Source organism: Phasianus colchicus, chromosome 19 (assembly GCF_987193195.1).
Source record: "Phasianus colchicus chromosome 19, bPhaCol1.hap1.1, whole genome shotgun sequence".
Classification (NCBI taxonomy): Eukaryota; Metazoa; Chordata; class Aves; order Galliformes; family Phasianidae; genus Phasianus; species Phasianus colchicus.
Genome location: NC_143454.1, coordinates 8,462,628 through 8,478,053, shown reverse-complemented (window position 1 = coordinate 8,478,053; position 15,426 = coordinate 8,462,628). Strand labels below are relative to the sequence as shown.

The 15,426-nt window shown below is 46.5% G+C and overlaps 1 protein-coding gene across 8 annotated transcripts in view; it reads left to right on the top strand.

Moving 5' to 3' along the window:
* RAPGEF1 (Rap guanine nucleotide exchange factor 1) overlaps positions 1–15,426 on the top strand; it is a 75,406-nt gene that overhangs the window by 44,770 nt on the left and 15,210 nt on the right. For 4 of the 8 annotated variants that reach the window (XM_090121191.1, XM_090121186.1, XM_090121189.1 and 1 more), the window contains 2 exons: positions 5,411–5,613; positions 7,514–7,672. In XM_090121191.1, coding sequence (XP_089977317.1) covers positions 5,411–5,613; positions 7,514–7,672 — 362 coding nt within the window. The remainder of the gene's footprint in view (positions 1–5,410; positions 5,614–7,513; positions 7,673–15,426) is intronic. The other 4 variants (XM_090121192.1, XM_090121188.1, XM_090121193.1 and 1 more) reach the window with 2 other exon arrangements.

The window sequence follows — 15,426 nt, the reverse complement described above, 5'->3', positions numbered from 1 at the left end:
ATGTTCATGGCTGAAAATATCTGAAACCTCTTGCAAGAGGAGCAGACATACTGATCTGTCATGGAAGGCTGTAGATTACACAGTGGGATACGTTACTTTACCAGTCACTGGCTAGCTTTGCAGTTGCATGGGGAAGTAGTATATAAAAGGTCTGGGTGAGCAGCATTAAGCTGTATCGCTTGCAGCTCAAGTGAAGAGCTGATCTGAAGGTGCTGAGTTGACCTTCTGACTCATTGCCACAATTAATAGTGCTTTCACTGGGAAGAGGTGTGAGATTGGTGTCCTGTGCGGGGGGGATCTGTGCTCTGTCCATGCCTGTGTAGTTTACTATGTTAGACAATTTTTTAAGTGCATTGACGGAAATCATCTCCTCTATGCCACAGTGATGCCTCCAGGTTTGTAACCCTCCAAGATTTTAATCAGATTGCCTGAAAGCGAAGGTCAGGTTATAGCAGTCTCATTCAGCATCCCCATTCATAGAAAATCACTTGTCCCTCTCTGGTAAGCAAACAGTAAAATATACTGAAAGCAACAAAAAAGGAGCTCAGATGCTGATTTGCAGATGGCAGAATGGAAATAAATGCTGGCGTTTGCATAGGTTTGGTTTTTATGACTCCTGCTGTTCAGAATGCTTACATTCAGTCTCAACTGCAAGGGAATGAAATACAGCAAGGAGTTTCTGTAGGGTCAGGCCCCTGTGAGCTCTGCATCTGAATAGTGAGGGCTAGATACAGGTGATGTTAAGTCCTGCAGTCTGGGGTGGGTGTGGGGAAATGAACTTCTGTACATCTGGCACTATCAGAAGGTGTCAGAGGATTGATCAGATTGCATTGTTAGGAACGGGAGAAGGTGTTACCTGATGTGTTGACAGCTCCACGGGTTTGATTAAACATCCTTGATGCAAAGCTTGCAGTAGAGTACTTGGGCTAATACCTGACTGCTGCAAATCTGTAATGGCTTTTTTTTTGACACTAAGAACTTGTTTCACATGCTTTACTCCACAGTGTACCACACCACAGATCTGTGGTTGTTAGTTTTCCTTTTGTTTTCGACACAAAAAGGGCAGTGAAACACTGTGTGATAGTGCCCAGGATTTTTTGGCCCAGGGACTGACACATGCAGACCCTCATGTGTTACCACATAGATGAGGCAGAGCTGCTTCCACAGCCCCAGCACGCTTCTGTGACCCTGAAGAGATGCATGCATGTATTAGAAAAATCCAGAGCTGTTGCAGAGATGACTTGGCTGTAGTGCCTTTGTTGTGGGTCATCTTTTGGTAGCTGTCAGGAAATGTTGCAGCTGATACTTTGGTCTTTTATAAATAATATGAGTTAACTGTGTGTTTTGCTGTGATCTGTGCTCAGAGGGACCTCCAAGAGTTGATGTCTCTATAATTTAAACAGGGGAGTGATAAACCTTTTAAATGGGCGTGAGTTACTGTTGTTCTACTGTGCTAAAGGCAAATTACTCCAGACATCTGCTTGAGCACCAGCGTCGTACTCCTGCTGTACAAGACATGGGCAGGGAACAGCTTCTGCCATGAAGAGCCTGAAATCAGAAATAGCAAGATCCTGCCCCCAGCCAGCTTGCAAACCAGTGGTGAGGCACTTGCCTTTCCTTCCCTGTCAGTGCGAACAAAATGCAGCCTGGTGCCCTGTAAGTAGCCAGTATTCAACTGCAGGAACCATGCTGAGGGTAGTCTGGGCTTAGCCAGCATATAATGGGAGCTCTTTGAAAAACAGCTCTGCTCCCAGAGGTGACAGCAAAGACTGGCTTGTTCGACCTTGACTTCCCCAGTGAGTTGACATGTGGTGCAGCTTGAGAATTTCCATTACTTGGGCTCTTGCCTATGCACATGAATCCAGTGCTGTTGTGTGGGGCTGGCTGTAACACAGGCAGTACCAGCAGTTTGGCTCAGACCTGCAGTGTCTTTTCTTCATCAGATACTGCTGTGCCTTATTGACATTGCAGATATACCTTGTTGCTGATAATGTTCCAGGAATCCCTTGCAGACCCCAGGAACCGCTGGTCTGAGGCTGCAGGGCTCCCTCAGCACTGCTGCAGCGTGAGCAGCACCTGTGATTTTCATCATGTGGGCAGAGCTGATGTCTGCTAGAAATCCCTGAGCAGCTTCAGCTCCTTCAGAAATGACAGCCAGGGCGCTGCAAGCAGATTGCAGGGAAGGTGTTCCTTGCCGCAGACAGAGATTTTCTTATTTTTTGATTTTTTTCCTCTCCCTCCTTTCACATACTTTCTGCCTTGGTTCAGAGCTGACATAAGCTGTGCATGGTGCCGTGGTGGGAGAGGTTCTGTCTCACTCCTCCCTCCTCTCCCAAGGTGCTGTTTAGACGCTGTGTCACCCCACCCTGGCTGCTCACAGTGGAGGCTGCAGCCCCCATCCCTCCCTGTTTGCAGAATCGCTGCAGGGCACGCGGCCTGAGCTGAGCTGGTGATGTAATTTCCCATCTGCTTTTTAAATTTCTGCCTCATCTGAAACCACACTAGGGAGTGGGGGGGAAGAGGAGAGCCTTCGCAAACAGCCATCTCAGGAGTGGTCCTGCTGCCTTCCTCTCCTGCTGAAGATCGGCAGCGTTTTATTGATGCCTATTTAATTTGCGCTCTGCAATCTCTGCTGCTGCTGAGCCAGGTTTGTGTTTCACCATCCCAGCTGTTTTTTGCTTCACCTAAAAACAGATGAAGACAGAGTAGAGGCAGAGACACGCTCAGCAGCCCTGGACTAGTTGTAACAAGCGAGGCACAGGAGCTGCCATGCAGCGGGATGCATTAGCCTCATAAAGAGCAGAGATAAAAGAGCTCTTCATTATTCCCTTCCAGATTGAGTTAAGGCTCTCAACAGCATTCAGGCTCACTACCTTGAGTTGCAGTAATTCAGTTTTACACTGACATCTAATGCGCTTTTCACCAACACTTCCTGAGTCTGTAGTGCCAAACAAACTTCTGAACCCAGCAACTCCCAGCTATTGATCCTGAGATGTCTTCGGATCTGAGCAGTAAGTGCAGCACAGATTTTGTAGATAACTCTGCATGAAGACTTGGTCTGAAGCTAGCAGTGTCAGCTGTGTTATAGCAGCACTGCCAAGCCAGAATTCTTGGCTTTTGTCCTAATAAGTTGATGAGCTCTAAAAATGTGATCTTTTCCCTCAAGCTCTTGTCCTCCACGCTTCTCCAAGGACCTGTATCCTTAGTTCACTTTTGCCACTAGGGAAATACATTTCCTAAGATGTGTGCAGAACTTACCCTGCGAAGCAGCTGTGTGATACTAAGACATTTTTCAGGGCACAAGTATTAATGGGAATACTGGAGTCAACTGTAGATGCTTGAAAACTCATAGTGTTTTAGTAATTTTGTATTTTCTCACCAACACACCTTCAGAAAAGAAAGAAGAGAATATTGGCAAAGCATGCATCTTTTTACTGTTAGGTCTTAGAATTCATGTGATGCTGTATGAAAGTGGAGTAAGCTTGGACTTGGCTTATATGTGAGTGCTCATACCAGCAGGTGAGCAGACATCAGCACACACTGAGATGTGTGCATGCAGTTGGAGTTCTGTCAGTCCCCCCTCAAAAAGGAAGGGGTCGAGCACCAGGGATGGTGCCTGACATCTCTGTGTGATGCTGGGGGGGAGGCTGGGGGAGGAAGAGGAGCTGGGCTGGTGTAGCTGAAGGTCAGGAGTGCAGCAGCTTTGGCAGAGCTCTGCAGGAGCTGGCAGTGCTGTGGGACATGGGCAGCTCGTCCTCTGGCAGCACGGTGTGGGGTCATGGGATGGGGACAGCAGGTGTTACCGCTCGGGATCGAAGTGTACCAGCTGGGGTTTCCTGAGCTTTTTTCCTTCTTTATTTGGTTTTCTGGAGAAGGGATGTCATTGGGTGGGAAGGGGCAGCTGCTTTAGCTCCGTTTCTAAGCAAAGTTTAAAGCACTAGAGGAAATGTGAAAAAAGGTGCACATGGCAGGTGCAGAGCGGGTCCTTCCTGCCGGCACGCTGCACGGCTGCATCCTGTTTGCAATAGGCTGGCCTGCCTGGCAGGTGAACAGAGGGTTTTGCCTTGGAGCTAGTGTGGGAACCAGCTTCACAATGCCCAAATACTGCGCTGTGATGGCTGTATTTACAGCTCTCACTGAAATCATCCATTCATGTCAGCTGCGCAACTGAAATGCTAGCAGGAGCTGAATAATTGCTGCCTAATGACCAGAGTTACAAAGCCTGACAACTGCGTGTTTATCAGGAGGAGGGGATGGATGATCAGAGAGTAATTTGTACGTGACAGCGTATTTGCAAGTCCCTGGTTAGTTCTACTTATGACATTTAAATACAATTATTGTTCCAGTTCTCAGATCCATAGATGAAAGTTACGTATTTTTCATCTAAAGATATTTCTGTCCCTTAATAATTCTGGGGTTTTGTAGTAATCTTTCCATGATGCTGGATGTCTTTCTCCTTCCACACTGAAATAGTAAGCTAATCTTTTTGTCAGATCTACATAGGCAGACTTGTATGGGACTTTTTCAAGGATTTTTGGAGGATATTGTACAGATGTTAAGGTCCATGAAATAAGGCTTCATCCCATTCAATAGTTTCACAAAACCAAATCTCAGAAATGCTTTTAAACCAGCTGCATTCATTTGCAAATGTAAAGACGCTAAGATGCCTTGGAAAGGGAGAGAGCTGAGGATGCTGGATTTGAGCTGAGGAAGAAAGAAATCATGGTCAATGACTCTTCTAAGAGATCAGTCTGTTGTGCCAGCAGTGGCATAGAAATAGCTGAGAGAGGTGTGCCCACTGTTGCAGGTAGGTGTTCTCCATTGAATTTCATCAGCTTGGTAGGATAGAGAAAGCACAATCTCTAGAATGAGAGCTTGCAGTCTGTCTATAGATAGGAGACTTATTATAGGCACAAGAATTATCTGCTGTTGAGGTTGCATCGTTGTGCAAGACAATTTGTACCTCCTGCAAAGCAGGCTGCAGCCATTCTTTCTTTTGGTGAGTTTGAGCATTAGCTGCTGAGCAGTGTTCTCTGGATTGCCATGGGTTACATGAGGGAGGGGGCTTGGGCCAAGAATGGGTGAATCAGACTCCTTGGGTCGCTGTTAGGAGACCTCACTGGTTTAAGCCAATCTGTTGCCAAATGTGTTGTGCACTGTGACAGCTTCCATTGTGCACTGGCTTGCAGGACACGATTCACATTCACAAATTCATTCCTGTGAGGTGAATGGCAGCTTGCTGTGTGAGTTACTGCAGATACCTTGCTGCTCCTGGCCTGGAGCAAAGCCCAGCTGAGAGCAGCATGGTCTTACTCTTCTTTTATTTTGAGGGCAGGCACTCTGCCTGCTCGTGGCAGGATAGCTGCAGCACGCAGGCCAGGAGCACTGAGTGTGACTTTTTGTGTTGCAGTGATGGCGTACATGCAGTTTGTAGAGGACTACTCAGAGCCACAGCCATCCATGTTCTACCAGACCCCGCAGAACGAGCACATCTACCAGCAGAAGAACAAGCACCTCATGGAGGTCTATGGCTTCAACGACTCCTTTATCAGCTTAGACCCTTCTCAAGATCTGGCACCCCCTCCTGCTCTCCCACCGAAGCAGCGGCAGCTGGTGAGTGACACCACAGTGCCCTTCCCAGCCCCTCCTGGAGCAGCTCTGCGTTTGCTGCTCCTGTTTTTGACAGTCTGTGGTTGTGGGAGGGGGTCTCACTGATGTTGTTCACGTTGTGTTCCTTGCCATCTCAGTAACGTGTTTTTAGGCATTTTGCATCGTCTACTTTGAGCTGTTCTGTTCTTTTCTAACCCTACATTCAGACTTTTCCCCTAAAAATGAGATGTTCGTCTTCCACATGGCATAGCTGAATCTGTGCCAGACTAGAGACACATGTAATGTCTGTTACTTTGAAGATTTTGACACGCTGGGCAGCACAATTCTGAAGAGGTTGCTGCACTGTTGTTCCCAATGTTGTTTTGCAACTGTTGTCAAGGATGCCACTGGTAATAACCATTTAAACATAATCACTGCTTTTATGGCTCCATCTTTGCCAGAGCCACAGAACTTTGGTACAGCTATTATTTAACTCCTGCATGTTTTTCCTACGTTAGTCCATGTGTGTGATTCAGGACTACCTGTTTTTTTCGCTGCTACCTGACTTAGATTGGCCATGGCTGTAACAAAACAGGATGAAATACAGGAGCAGAGCCATGCTCTTGTCATCATGATGGCAACTGCCACAATGCATCCTCATGTTATCTGTGCTAAAATGCCCCAGTGTTACTTTTTAATCAAGTAGCAGAAGCTACACAGAGGTCTAATTTGGGAATTCAGTAAGTACGTGCCTGTGGCACAGGTAGGTGTCCTGACAAGATAAAGTAACGTTTCTGGTGAAGTAAACTGAGTATTATGCAGTTTGTCAATGGAAGCAAAGCATTTCTTTGCTGCCCTTTAATCATTATCTGGGCAGCCAAGATGTCACCATTCTGCTTGTCAGGTATCCTTCTAGTTTTGCAAGCTGATGCTATCAAGGTGTTGCTTGCAGTTCCCCTGAAATAGAGGTTTCTTAAAATGCAGCCTTGTGCCTCTGCCTTCATCTCCAGTTGGGAAGGTGATGCAAGCAGAGAATGGCTCATTCAGCAATCACTGGAAAAGCCATCAGGTTCTATTGTTCCTCTGCTCCCACTGCCCTGAGAGATTCTGAAGCAGCAAATCATGGGGACATCAGCTGCTCCAGCAGCGGGGAGGTCTGCTGGATGGACTCCTAAAATAATAATTAGGAAGTCTGTTCTTGCAGGCTTCATAGCTTGTATGTGAAATGTTTGTATGTTATATTCAACAGGTCAGAGCTGAGAAAGCCTGGATACAACTTGGCCTCCCTCAGGCCATTAGTGTAGTGGAATTCAGGAGAAATTCCTGATAGTATTTGTTATTTACAGAGTAATATCTCCCTCTTTTGCAAACGATCTGTCATTTAGAATTGGACTGAAAATTTGCTGGGTGTCCTGTTAAGCAGTATTCCAGCAGCACCTGTGAAGGCCTGCAGGCCACACTATGCAATCCCAAGTTTCCAATCTGCAAATGGGCCAAAAAAACAAGACCACAAAAAACTGCTCATCTGCAGGAGTCAGCTGCTGCCCAGCTGAAAGGGGCAGCTCCTTGCTGGGCAGCTGCTCCTACCCATACCTGCTCCTTTGGGCATCTGCCCCTGGTGCCATGGAGAAGAAGGGCAGTGAGGAGCAGCATGCTTCCCCCTGGCACAGCTGTCTTGGGCTGTTTATTTTTAAGGGATTTGTGAAACAAAGAAGATTTGAACTGTGATTTTTGACACGCCCCTTGAGTACAAGAAAGGCACGTTGGTGTGTCTGGCTCTGATGAACTGTATGAATAGCTGTTTGCTTAACAAGCCATTATATGCGTTGTTTTACAGTTAGCGTTTCTTACCCTTTATTCATAGCCTTTTCTGTGCTTTCTTTCTTTGTTTCTCCCGTCTCTTGCTTTCTCCCCCTCTGTTCAGCAGGCCTCCTATGCTGCCTCTTCTTTCCCTTCTGTCTCCTACTGTGTCCAGCAAACTAAAGTGCCCTTCACCCCCGAGGACACCGGTGCTGCTCAGGGCCTCACTATGTCAGTCTCTAACTCCTTTCTCAACCGGCACAGCTCCTTTCCTGTGCATTCGGTGAGTTGCTCTCCGTGCTTCTGTAACCTGTGTGTGTGTTTGTGCTGGTGATGAAATGCTCATCTGCAAACCCTGTGCTAATGCTGCCTGTTCTGGGTGAGGTTCTGCGGTGGGGGAGGGAGGGTTGAACTCAATTGTTGTAAGGCAGGTGATGAAAGCGCTGTGCAAATCTTGCTAACTGAAATACAGGGCAAATGTGGCTTTTGTGCTTGTGTCTGTGTTGGGACTGGGAGGAGATCTGGCCTGGGTGCTCAGGCACTCTGCTTTGACCTGCACACCCCCAGGCTGCCAGTGGCACTGCACAGTCTTTTTGTTCTGCTGCATAACGCCAGCCATGTGAATGAGCCTATTAAGTACTGCTGTGTGAGCCTGGCCTTCGGAGGAATAACGAGATGCCATCCTCGAAATAGATGGGTTTAGCCAAATGCATGGAACAGTGGATATGGCTCCTTAATTTATTTATTTTTTTCCTAGAAAATGGCCTCTGCCACATCATTCATGTCATATTTGCTTGTCTGCATCTCTTCGCATCTCTGTGGTCCCAAACAAGCTCAGATTTCTGAGTTGCACTGATGAGCAGTCAGAACCACAGGAGGAGCTGAAAATTATGTAAACTGAAATAAGAATAATCTTACAGCACTGCCTAAATCTATAATCAGCTGCTTAAATTAAATGGTAGCAACAACAGAGTGTTAATGTAATGAAATTAAATCTAACCATGGAATTCCAGTGGCTCAACAGTGTGGGAAGTGTTTGCATGTAGAACTGTCTGGTTGTGATCTGATTGCCTGCATGATGATAGCTGAGAACAGACTTTTTTAACAGCAACGTGGATGTTTCATAAATTACACTGATTTTGGAGAAGATGTTATCAGGCAAGAGCAGGGAAAACTCAGAAGTGCTTTAGTTTAATACTGAATATTTGAAAACTATCCTCCCACTCCATCACTGCTGTCTTCACATTTCAACATTTACTCATTCTCTAAAAATGAATGACAGTGATGCTGTGTGCTGGGCCTGAAGAAGGAAGTACTCAAGGACGAGTGTGTCAATTCACATGCAATGAATGAAAGCTTCTGGCTTCCTTTGGTGTGAGAGAGAGCAGTGTGGCATAACCTTGGGAGCAGGGAAGCTGAGGTGTGGTGAGGTTGGTGCTTGCATAAATATGTGGAAAACAGTTTTAAAATCTGAACTGAGGCAAAAGTTGTTAACTGTACAGTTCTTCATTACACAGAACTGTAATCCAGATAAAAGCATGTCACTGGTTTTGTTTTAATTGAGAGGCTATAAATAAGACACCGTAATGTTCTAAAAATACCTGGGCACTTCCACTTTTAGAAGTGTCCTGATTTAAGTGGTTACTGCATACTTAACAATTCTGAACTGTTCTGATCTTGATTCAGACTACATTATTCTGAATATGTTATTTGATGAAATGCTAAAATCACATTAGAAAATCCTTACTTCTGCAAGGATTTGGTGAAGGGAAAAGAAATGGTTGCAGTATGAGTAACAGTGAGAACAGTTGGGCAGTGCTCTGTCAGGTGCACAAAGAAAGTAAACTGAATTAAAAATGGTGACTTCTCTGTTAATGCCTTCAAATAACGGTAATCTCATGGTCTCCTTTCTGACAGGCTGAAATGCTATTTTCATTTGACAGCGTCTCTTTGTCTCTGAGCTGCAAAATACCAATGTCCTTACATACTTCATAGCTGACCCATATAATACTATAACCGTGGTTTATCCCATTTTCCCCATCTCTAATGAGACAGCAATGTGAAACAGCTGTTAAGGCTTGGATCTCTCCCAGGGTGACACCCTGTGTTCAGCACTCAGCCAGACCAGAACCCTTCCTGCATTCTGCTCCTGGGCATTGCCTGTAATGACTGTTTCATACAAGGGATGCTGTGATCTGCACTGCACTCCTGTCATTCTCATGTCTTCATTTTCCCCGCTCTGTCTCGAGCAAGTGCTGATGGTGAGCAGTAAATATGGTAAGAGCTGAGCAGTAGCTATCCACTGCTCCCAGCAGGGAGGTCAGTGCCAGAGTGGCACCTTTCCCCACCAGCCATCTGAGGAGCTGCCCTCCTGCATACCCAGATCATCAGTGGAGATGGACGGCAGGGGCAGCCCCACCTAGCTCTGTGCCAGTCTGTCCACGTGAAGGCAGCAGGAAGGCTTGAGCCTACGGCAGGGCTTGCATGTTAGCCCTATGTCTGTGCACAAAGGGCTAGCTCCTTTCTGTTGCTTCACAGGGCTTAAAACCATCGCTTTCAGACAGGGTTCTTTACTTTTAATTTGTAATTTATAAATTTATTTTCCAAAATCCTGACTTGTTTTTCTTTCCCATCAGAGCTGCAGCCACTGCTGCAGTCCAGAAGCCACCACTGTTCTGTCTGCCCGCTGATCATTCTTCTCCCTTCTTTGTGGGAAATTATCTCACAGGTAATAGCTTGCATTGGAGTGAGGCAGGTCTTGAGCGACTGGATCAGACCCTGTTGGTTTGGCAGGTTGGGTCTGGCATTCATCAGCTCTGATTCACATCTGGCTTCTGTGGCATCAAGGGTCACATTCATAGCATGGGCTGGTACTGTAAGGAAGTACAGCATCGTCTTCCCCTCTGTCACACCATCAGATCTTGCATTGCTGGGACAACTGGGTTTTACTGCCAGGAGTCATTGTAGGGATTCCCACCTTCCCACATCTTCTGAAAGCAACTTTATTTTGTTGGACGGTGGGGAAAGGGGTGTAGTAGGGAAGCATCCTTCTTTGTTACTGTCTGCAGTAATTTTTCTACAGCAGATCACCTCCCTCCCTTCTCAGCTCCTTGTGCTGTTGCCTGGAGGTGGCTGGGCAGATGTCCCAGTGGCAGGAATCAATTCTCTTGGCTTCCTGGCAGCAGGGGAACTACACTGACAGAAGAAATCAGTCAGGAACTGAGATACGTTGCTATCTGTCCATGTTTTCCACCAAAGACTTTCATTCACTTACAGCAGGGAAGTTTTCTTTGCTGAAACAAGGGGTGTACTTGTTCATCTGAGGCATGAAACCACCACTGGTGGAAAACTGGCTGTATCTTCCACTGTGGAGAAATATCTTACCTTTCTCAAAATGCTGTTTTGTCTTTTGTTTTCCTCTACATTAAGAACCATTTCCAGTAAACTTCTGGGGAGCCAAATTGGCCACCCAGTTCCAACAGAAGGTGCAAGTGATTTCCTTATGAAAACTCTTAATTCAACACTTCTGCTTTCACTTGTTCCCGCATATCTTCAGCAGATTGAGAAAATGCACAGAAAATTCACAGCAACTGCTTTTCTTTCTTGTGTGTGCATTAATGCCTGTTCAGGGAGAGGAGAGTCAGATAAGTGCTTAAAGATGCTCGCCATTCAGACATGTGCTCTGCATGCTTTCCCTGCCTTGCTTCTGTTTGGAGCTCGGTTCCATTTGCTGCCCAGACTGCAGCTCCAGTCTTCACCAGGGGCTGAGTTATTTTGGCTCATGTATTGGTTTGATGGTGGGAGCCACTATGAAGTCAGGACCATGAGAACACAGTGTGTTTATTCCTTTCTGTCCCAAGCAGGATTTGGCTCCTTAGTTTGGAGAAAAGAGAAGGAGAAAACAAGTTTTGCATCCATGCAACCAGCTCTTGAGTGTTAAGCATTGTTTTGCCTTTCCTGTTTTGTTTTCCTTCTGCATTTGTTTGTTCCCACTGCAGGTTGATGTGGGATAATAGTGCTGTTGTATGCCGGCATCACCAAATCCTGCTTCTGAAAGCCACTTCCCCCTGTGGTTTGTGTTTATCTTACACTGCCTGTCCCTGTGTAGGCCTCTGGAAGCAGTTCCCCTGGGGGGACCAGGCCATATATCACAGTTTCTGTATGGCTGACTTTTTAGGAGCCTTGCCTTCATCTCCGTGCTGCTCTGCCTTTGCAAGATCTGTCTGCTAGATATGGTGGTATTGCTTACAAGGTAAACAGGAGCTGAAGCTGTAGTTGTGATCAGATTGAGTTCTGATAATTTCAGGAGCGATGCACGATAGCGTGATCAGCAAGTTTTGCAAACCTTTTCATCCCCTCCACTCATTTTCACTGCATTCCAGTTAATTAGAAGTTTGGATTTTGTATTTTCTCATACAGAAGCCAGGAGGGCCTTTCCCAAGGGAACAGAAAACCTCGTCCATCCATCTGCTGTGCTGACCATTATTTAAAAATAGCAAGATCAGCCGTGTGACCAGGTCAGAGGCTGTGCTGAGAAGCATTCAAGCAGGAGGAGTTGCTGCCTTTCCTGTGGCAACGCTTGAAGCCGTTCTTTTGGCAGCTTGTGTTTCCACCCATTCATTGTAGGAGCACTTCCTTCCTCATTAGCAAAAGTACCTGGAAGCCCAGAATTGTGTCATGAGATAGGAAGTGTTTTCCAATAGTTGTCTGTGTAATTATATTCTTAGGTTGTAGCTTTATACAATGCCCAGTATTTTGTGCACATAGTTCTCTGCTGTTAGAATTCAGGCGCGCAGTTCTGGCACGCTGCCCACGCCTCTCTCTTAATAGTATTAGCAGAGGAAACCTAAAAGGTTGATTCCTTCCTCTGATAGCTTCGTGTTTTGGGAGTCGGATGCTCTATCTGATCTGGGAGTGTCTGGCAGGATCGCAGTTAATTTGGCAGGAGTCAGTAGGGTGACAGAGAAGGCTTTGCTTAGAAGGTAAGAACTGTGGCTGCTGATGCTGCAGATGCTCTGACAGCCGTTTGAGTTCAGCTCTGAATTTAGGATGCAGATTGCTGTTACAATCAGCAGCTCTCTATAGACACCCTTTCTCCCTGTTCCTTGATCCCAGTGCCGAGTAGATGTTGAGTAAGTTTTCTGTTAGAGTATTTATCTCCTGCCATCTAACCCAAATAAACGTTCCTAACGTCATTGACCTTTGGGGCATCCTGTAACGCCCCTGTTAATGATGGAAGGCTGTTCTGAAACAAACAATCAAAGGCAGCAAATTGAAGATGTTGAAAGATGCCATCTCTAGAAGGGCTGTGTGTGCCACGCTGCTTTCTGTGAGTGTAAACTGTCAGGTCTGGACCAGCTGCCTTCCTGCTGCTCCCAGGAGATTGCTCTGAGCTCAGAGCACTCCTTGTGGAAATGCTTCCCAAGTGATGGAGCTTTATATAAATCTGCTTCAGTGGAGAGAGGGGAGGGATCTCTCCCTGCTCTCTCTTCATCTCTGTGCTAGCCATTTGCTGTTGAAGGTCAGAATCCCTCATGTCGGGAAACCCAACAGCACTTGGAAAGAGGAAAATGTCCTTTCTCAAAGGATCTGGTTGCTTTCTAGCTTCTCAAAAATTATTTGGAAGTTCTTCACTGAAAGCAAAGTCATGGAGGTGGAAGTTGTGCAGCCGTAGCTGAGGCCATGCTGACCCTGCAAAAAAAAAAACAGAAAAACCAAGCACTGATTCGCTTCTAAGATAAACTGTTGCCTCTGATTTTGTTGAGGGCAGAGGACTGGTTTCATTCCAACAGTTGTCTTGAATGGACTCTCCCCTCCCAAAATAAGCCTGGCTTTTATGGGATGATAGGGCTTCTCAGGGCGGTGCACCTCCCAAACCCCATGGCAGCAATTCCTGCTGCAGCTGCTGGCTGGGCTGGGCTGGGTGGGCACAGCAGGAATGGTGCCATATGGACCTCATCTCCACCACAGGGTGTTTTTCCACTTTCAAAGTATGCTGCATTCTTGGCTCTTGTCCCAGCATGGCTGCATAGCTGGAATTCCTGGGCTGCTTGAGCAGGAGGAAGGAGGGGTCTTCCTGGCTGCTTTCTGCGAGATGCAAAAGTACAGAGAGACTGGAAGTTGAGAGCAGCTTGGCTAATTAATGCCAGCACACCAAAGGCTTCTCTGTGCTGTTCCCTTCGTTTAGCAGCGAGCTGAGAGGATGCCTGCATCACTTAATGATTGTTTGTGGGTCACACTGGATCTCATCTCTGGGGCAGCAGATTGCTGAACAACTTCTCGAGAGCCATTGCAGTGTGTTGGTGGGAGGTGCACGTGCTCCATCCACTTTGCTCCTGTTCTTTTTCTGGGGGATGAGCCTGGGACTCCGGGCATTAGTTGGCATATTAGCGCCAGTGAGATCATGAAATACCAGGGAGACAGGGCAGGCATAATGAATCTGCTGAGCCAAGATGATGTCATGAGCCCAGAGTCTTACGAGGGATTTAGTGTTTTGTGCCATGCAAGTGAAAATGAATAAATGTAGAGCATTTATCCAGGCAGAAAGTAAATACAGAGATTAGACTTGTCATTGTTACTGAGGCAGCTCCAAAAGCAGACAGTGTCCCTGGAGCCAGGGCTACTCAGCCATGAAGAAATGGGCAGGAAGGAAGAGGAACCTGCCCTAGCACCGGTCTCCTTTTAGCCACAGGCATGCAGTAGGGATTTGCATTTTGATTATTCTTCAGTAGTCTTTTAAGCTCTCTTTCCAAAGCATCTCCCTCTGCTCCTCTGTATTATGGCCCATGAGTTGCATTGGGTGCACAGGGAGCGCTGCCAGAGCTGCAGCACGACGGAGGGGAGCTGGAGGATTGAGCTGGTAGAAGGTAAAGTCTGGCCTCTGACCTTTGTTTCCTTTCCTGCTTGTAGTGGAGAAACTTCTGTTCCCAAGCCAGGAGCCTGAGGCAATTCTCAGTTCAGATTTTTAAGCTTATATATTGTAGAGAAGGGAAAAAAATACCACCGCCAAGCTGGGTGCTGCTGCAGGGTACAGGTGATGGACTGAGCTTTGGTTTTTATCAATTGAATTCAGTTCTCCTGAATTTTCCAATTCATGCTTTTGTTTCCCTTTCTCCTTTTACTCTGTCACTTTTCAGCAAGCTGAGCTGCTTGGGAGCTCTGTAGAGCAGGAGATTTTTCACTGAGGGTGGTGACACACTGGAACGGGTTGCCCAAGGAGGCTGTGGATGCCCCATCCCTGCAGCATTCAAGGCCAGGCTGGATGTGGCTCTGGGCAGCCTGGTCTGCTGGTTGGCAACCCTGCACATAGCAGGGGGCAGGGGATTGAAACTAGATGAGCATTGTGGTCCTTTTCAACTCAGGCCATTCTGTGATTCTCGGATTCTGTGATATTGCTCCAAGCAACCACCACAGCTGTATTTCAGCCTGGTTTGGGATGACGCGGTTATTCCTTCCTTCAGTCTGCAGGGCTACAATGCAGATCTTACTAGTGGCTGAGCTCTACAAGTCGCAAGATAAACTCCCCTCCAGCAGGTTAAGCATTGTTGTCTTTTCATTATTTATTTTTCTGGTGGGTGTCAGCTGTGTTCTGTTCTTGTTTTGTAGTCACCCTGATGGTAAATCTTACTAGCACCAGATGTTAAAAGGCAGAGGATTGCTCATGTTTTTCTTGGCACAGCATACTCCCACTGCACCCTGCTTAATATTATCTGAACAGTAATCTCATGATTAGGAGAGATGGTGAAATGAAGCTTTATGTAGATGATCTCCTTTCATCTCTTCAGCTGACTCTTGGAGGCACTGCATTAAAGGATTGGTTTGATAAGGAATTCAGGGCTCCTGAGGGCAATTATCATTTTTACTCCCAGTATTTCTCAGATGGAAAGGAGTAAAAGCATCTACTGCTGTAATCTCCTTTATCCTTCAGTGTAGCTCTGAAGGCACAATCCAGTCACCCCTCACTGTGAGCTGTGTATTCTGGAACAGACTTGACACAGTAGCTGTTAAATTACAGGGCTGGAGCAAACGGCATCTTAA